Source organism: Camelina sativa, chromosome 6 (assembly GCF_000633955.1).
Source record: "Camelina sativa cultivar DH55 chromosome 6, Cs, whole genome shotgun sequence".
Classification (NCBI taxonomy): domain Eukaryota; kingdom Viridiplantae; phylum Streptophyta; class Magnoliopsida; order Brassicales; family Brassicaceae; genus Camelina; species Camelina sativa.
In genome coordinates, this window is record NC_025690.1 from 4,032,812 (window position 1) to 4,038,426 (window position 5,615).

Sequence of the window (5,615 nt, forward strand, 5' to 3'; positions counted from 1 at the left end):
TGAGACCACCGAAATCTACGGTGCGGTTGTTACCAGGTAATGAGAAGAGAAGACCCGGCGAGAGAAGCACGAACAGGACCACACCGACGAGAACTGGAGCCCAATCCGCCATTAAAAGTAGAAAAATAAAGGTTACAACTTTAGGAAGGAAGCAATGGAGAGAGAGATGGAAGAAACTAGAAAGAAAAGAAAAAGAGGAAAGTTTTGTGGCTCTGTGTCTGGTGTTACGGAAAAATTAAAAACTAATCTCGTGAATGGTTTATTAATTAATTAATCTTGTGATTATTAAAGAACATATGAGAGAACACGAGAAAAGGTACTTTGTTTGATAGTCAAGTGGTCTAGGAGACTCTGCAGTCTGCACACTTGTTTAACGCCACTACCTTACACTTGTACACACAACATGGGAGATCGATCAAATCGAACCTATGAAAGAGTCGGTGTTGGTAGTTTATACTGAGGGTTTAGCTAAAATAGGATTAAGCGTAATTAACGATTTTTTTTGTTCAAGAAATAAAAAAAAAAGTCACCGTTAACCAAAAAAGTTTGATTTTCTTATAACTTTTGTTATTGACTAATTTAATTATTATTATTTTAAAAATAAATTAGCAATGGAATATATTTGCTCTTTTTAGCTGTGGTGATGGACCGACTGATTCCACACTCCACAAAGTTAATAAAATAAATCAGCTTTCTAATTACTTCTTAGTTAAGTTTTTAATGTATCACCGTATTCTTACGATGTATTTCAATTTTCATGTGGACTTCGTACTGTTGATAATTGCATGTTTGCAACTAATTCAATACCAGCAAAACTTTACTAATCAATGGAACCAAATTTAATTGGAGTGGATTAATTAACACATGTACAATAGTGTTGTTTACGGTTTACGCGTATCTTTAATTAAAACACACTAGTACGATTAACTAGTAGTCTTGAACTTGAGAATGGAACTCACATGCATACATACATACACACACGATTGAATCATTTGAATTTGTACCAAACATAATCGAACCAAATTGTTTATATGTTTTACTTTTACACATTTCTTTAGGCACATAGAGAAAGATACCTGCAAGTAAAAGTATACTAATATAGTATTNCTGGAGCGGATTAAACACATGTACGTACAATGGTGTTGTTTACGGTTTACGCGTATCTTTAATTAAACACACACTATTTCGATTAACTAGTAGTCTTGAACTTGTGATTAATGGAACTCACATGCATACATCCACGATTGAATCATTTGAATTTGTACCAAACATAATCGAACCAAATGTTTATATGTTTTACTTTTACACATTTCTTTAGGCACATAGAGAAAGATATCTGCTTGTAAAAGTATACTAATATAGTATTTAATCAAACCTCTTTGTTTCTTGAACCAAACAAAACACTCAAGTACACACACAATTCAAGTGAAATAAAAATCTAAATACATAAAAACAAAAAGAATAAAAGGAAAAAGAAGAAGTGATTTTATATCAGCCGATGTACATGTGAATTTGGAGAGCAAGCAAGAGAATACAAACAATAGTGAAGTAAATAAGAGTATGAACAATAACCGAAAGACCACTTGTCTGAAACGTTCCAAACTCAACTACTCGTCCCCTCCCCGGAATTTGAATCAGCAGTCCCGGAGTTAGCAACACGAAAAGCGTCACCGCCACAAAAACCGGTCCCCAATCAGGCATCTCTCGCTATCCACTTCTCTCTTTTCTTAAGTTTGAACTGTTGTGTGAAAAAGAGGACTTGATCAATGCAACAAATGCATGAGTGTGTGTATTTATATATATATATATATATATATATATGTGGGGAATTAATATGTGTAGTGGAAAATAGAAGATTAGGGTTCTTCTTTTTCTTTAAGGGAATAGAGTGATCCATTGGTTAATGTCGGAAGAAAGAGTGCTTTGGGAGGAAAGGACAAATTTTTGTGACATGGAAGGATTAAAAGTTATAAGAAAAGGAGAGATTATGATCCATCAAGTTGCGTGAGGATTCACATTTCATTGGAATGTGATGTCACATGGGATTGGCTTTGGATCAAAAGTAAACAAATATACAAAGTGGTCGGTCAATTTTTTATTGGTTAACTTTACTAAACATTTTTGAATCCTTTATGAAAACTATTAAACAATACTTCCTATAATTGAGAATTACTTTAGCATCTTTGTAGTTAAATGAGTTTAGTTTGCATTGACTATCAAAGCAAACTCATTTTTAACTGTTACAGTTAAAGTTCAATGCAAACTAAACTCATTTTAACTACAAACATGCTAAAGTAATTCTCAATTAAAGAAACCAAGACATTTCTGATTACTTTTCCATCAAGAAACCTAAAGTGCACAATATAAGGAAACATAGCAAGAACTAAACAACAAAACAAGTTCTGTTGATGTTCCCAAAATTAAGACTCTGTTTCCAAAACTAAGATAAATCAAAACAGACAGACCAGAACACCAATAAGATCCAAACTCTTAACTACCATTGTAAGATGTCTGCACGCTTCACCTTCAAGTCCTCCAACTCTTGCTCAATTTCTTGCAGCCGAGTCTCACCAGTCTTTTTCAGTTTCTTCTCCAACCAATCCAACTTAAACCCTGCATTTGTCACAAATCGTAGTGCAGAATATGCGTCCGCCAAATCCCCATTGGAGAGTTCATCAGGGGACTTGCTCAGAGTCTCAGTCTGATGAAACCATGGACGTCTCAACCGAACTACATGGACCTGAGGAGCAGCTTGAACCTGAGGAAGCATCGGAGGACCAGCTTGAACCAGAGGAAGCACCGGAGGAGCAGCTTGTACCAGCGGAAGAAGCGGAGGAAACATTGATCGTCCCGGCGGGTCCTATAACAAGGTCACGGTCCAAGAGGTTCAACCAAGCCATCAATGCAATACTTAAGGAGTTGGACAAGAAGCTAGAAGACGTGACTCAAACCACATTCACCATGCTCACAGCTCAAGGTGCTCGGTAAAGGGTAAAATGTTGCTTTGGTGCTCTTTTTCCCTTGGTCAAGTTTTGTCCCATTGGGTTTTCTTGACAAGGTTTTTAATGAGGCCTAAGTAACATTTTTAGACCCCCTTTGCCAGCCCAATTCGTGGTCCAAAGCCCATTACAAAGCTTTGGCCCATTTTCTATCTCTTTCTCATTCAAACTTTGCATTTAATGTTTTGTCATTTCCTAGACATCTTGCATGAGCTTGAACTTGAACTTGCAAGGTTGTCTAGGGTTTTCTCTTCTCTATTTCGTCCCCCCCCTCTTCTCCTATTTAAAGACCATGTATCTCTTCTTTGTAAACCATCAAACATTTTAATCAAAACTTCTTTTCTACTTGTTTGATCTGAGAAGTGTGTAATATCTTCTCAACTTGTCTTCTTCTTAGTGTGTAATATCTAAGTTGAATTCGAGCCTGAAGTCTAGGAGATTTCCATCTCTCTTGGAAGTTCATTTCAATCCCCTTTTCATCCGCTGCATCATTTCAATCCTTTCACCTTCTTCGTCGATCTTTTGTTTCATCTTCGAACCATTGTTCATCATCTTTCCGTCCGTTCAACTTCAAAACCCTGCGAGTGTGTTCTTGGGAAGCAGATTCCTTACCAGGAGTCTATCATGTGGTATCAGAGCAACCGCTCTGCAATCAGGTTTTGAATTCCAATCGTCACTTTTCTCTTATTTTCAGATCTGTCGCTTCATCTTACAAGAGTTTTATAAAATGTTTTACTAGTACAAAAATTACGAAATCAATTGTGTTTGGATCGTCTTTGAGTCTAGTATTTTTGAAAATTGATTTGAGAATTTTTGGATTCGTTTTCATAATTTTCCCAGATCTGTTTTCATTTACGTGTTTTTAGAACTATTTACTGGTGGATCTTTGTTTCTGTCTTTTCAGGTACCATGGTGACGTTGGAAGAAGAAGAGTCATCCACCTCTAGCCTGGAAAGGAGAATCATGAAATCATTCACAGCTGCTATGGCAACAATGCTTGACGAAAAGCTTGGTGCTCTATGTCAAAGACAACACCAAGATCTTAAACCCAAGCCACCAGATGACACATCTAGATCAACCTGGAGCAGATTACAGAAAACATCTCACACTCCCAAATCTAAATCTGTGATTCATTCTAAAATCTCTTTAGCTCATAAACTCTATAAATTTGCAGGAAAAGGAGATTACCTTGAATGGGAGAAACACATGGAGGATTGGTTCTACTACAAGGACATACCTAGAAAGGAGAGATTAGTTTTTGCAGTTACCCAACTCACAGGAGACGCTTACAAATGGTTGTTGCAAGAAGTTGATGACCGTTGGTATTACAAGGAGCCGAATATCACATTGTGGAGAGATCTTAAGAAACTTCTAAGGAACAAGTATGCTCCACAAGCACTACACCGTGCTCCACCAACCAATGCCACAATCAAAGCAGTTCCTGAAAAGAAACCAGTCAAAGTCCCGGACCAAAAGAGNAATCCAAGGAAATAACTGTTCAAAGTTTAGAAAATTCCAATTCTTGTATGATGCACTTGTCTTTGCCCAAAAGTGTTGAGATAGGTACAGATTCTAATAGAGGACAATGGAAGCAAGCAGATCAAGAAAAGGAGAATAATGAATTTGAAATAAAGGATCAGCCCAGACCCAAGGAGAAACAACTTGGAGAAGAAGCCAATGAGAGAAAGTTCATTGCTGAGGATGATGTTGTTATACCAACTGGACCTATGACTCTATCTCAAGCTAAATGTAATCTTTCTTTAATTCAATCTGATTTTGTGCTTGAAAAACTAACCCATTTGGAACCGGAGCAACCGAGTAGAATTAATTCCTTTTTACAGGTTCAAGAAGAAGAATCACTAGAAACAAAACAAATGAGTTTTCCATTGATTAGTGATTTGGAGCAGATCAGCATTGTGCCAAACCCAGTTCCTATATCATATCTTTGTGACTACCCAAGAAAGCACTGTAAGGAATTGATTTGGTTAGGACAAAGCCTAATTATTTTGTGATGATTTCTGCTCAAGATGAAAAACGTTTTGGTTTAGAAAATGTGAAAAAATTTTGTGTTTCAAAATCTGTTTTTAACAAAATGATTCCAAGTTTAGAAACAATTCCTTTTGAAAAGTTCTTTAAGCCAAAAGGTTTATTGTTTAAAAAGTTTCTTGATTTTGACTCTTCTTTGAGAGTTTCTTTGTGTATCATTGCAATGGAACCATTTAAAAGTAAAATTGATCATGTAATGGTTAAACCTTTTTCTGACATGAGACATTTGCTTGAAAAAGAGTTGTGTGATTGTAAACTGTACAATGAGCTTTTCAAACCAACTGTGAAAGATCATGTTTTTGATTTCTCTATTTCAAGTATAATGCATTTGTTCTATCCCATGAGTACAAAAAAAGGAACATGTTACATGGAGAAGCATAAGTACTTTGGAGAAGAAACATGTTCTGTTCAAATAAAGGAGAAACCACCAGATATATGCCAACAGATGATTTATTATTTTGGAGTTAGAAGCTGGAAGTATCTCCGGAAAACAACTTTGATCGCCCAAGGATGCTCCAATCTAAAACTCTATTTTGATAACAATTACATGAATATCTGTTTAAACTTTTC

General features: G+C 36.1%; 2 protein-coding genes across 2 annotated transcripts in view; both read right to left on the reverse strand.

The window, feature by feature from the left end:
* LOC104790353 lies at positions 1,336–1,792 on the reverse strand. Its single transcript, XM_010516085.1, has one exon. The coding sequence runs from the start codon at positions 1,699–1,701 to the stop codon at positions 1,492–1,494; it is 210 nt and encodes a 69-aa protein (XP_010514387.1). The 5' UTR covers positions 1,702–1,792; the 3' UTR covers positions 1,336–1,491.
* The window catches only part of LOC104698672 (MATH domain and coiled-coil domain-containing protein At3g27040-like), an 8,782-nt gene continuing 5,653 nt past the window's right edge, over positions 2,487–5,615 (reverse strand). Inside the window, exon 6 of the mRNA XM_019246276.1 lies at positions 2,487–2,701. Coding sequence (XP_019101821.1) covers positions 2,495–2,701 — 207 coding nt within the window. The 3' untranslated portion in view covers positions 2,487–2,494. The remainder of the gene's footprint in view (positions 2,702–5,615) is intronic.

Excerpts from the sequence above, each read along its gene's own strand:
- LOC104790353 (XM_010516085.1), bottom strand. The coding sequence starts at position 1,701 with ATGCCTGATTGGGGACCGGTTTTTGTGGCGGTGACGCTTTTCGTGTTG.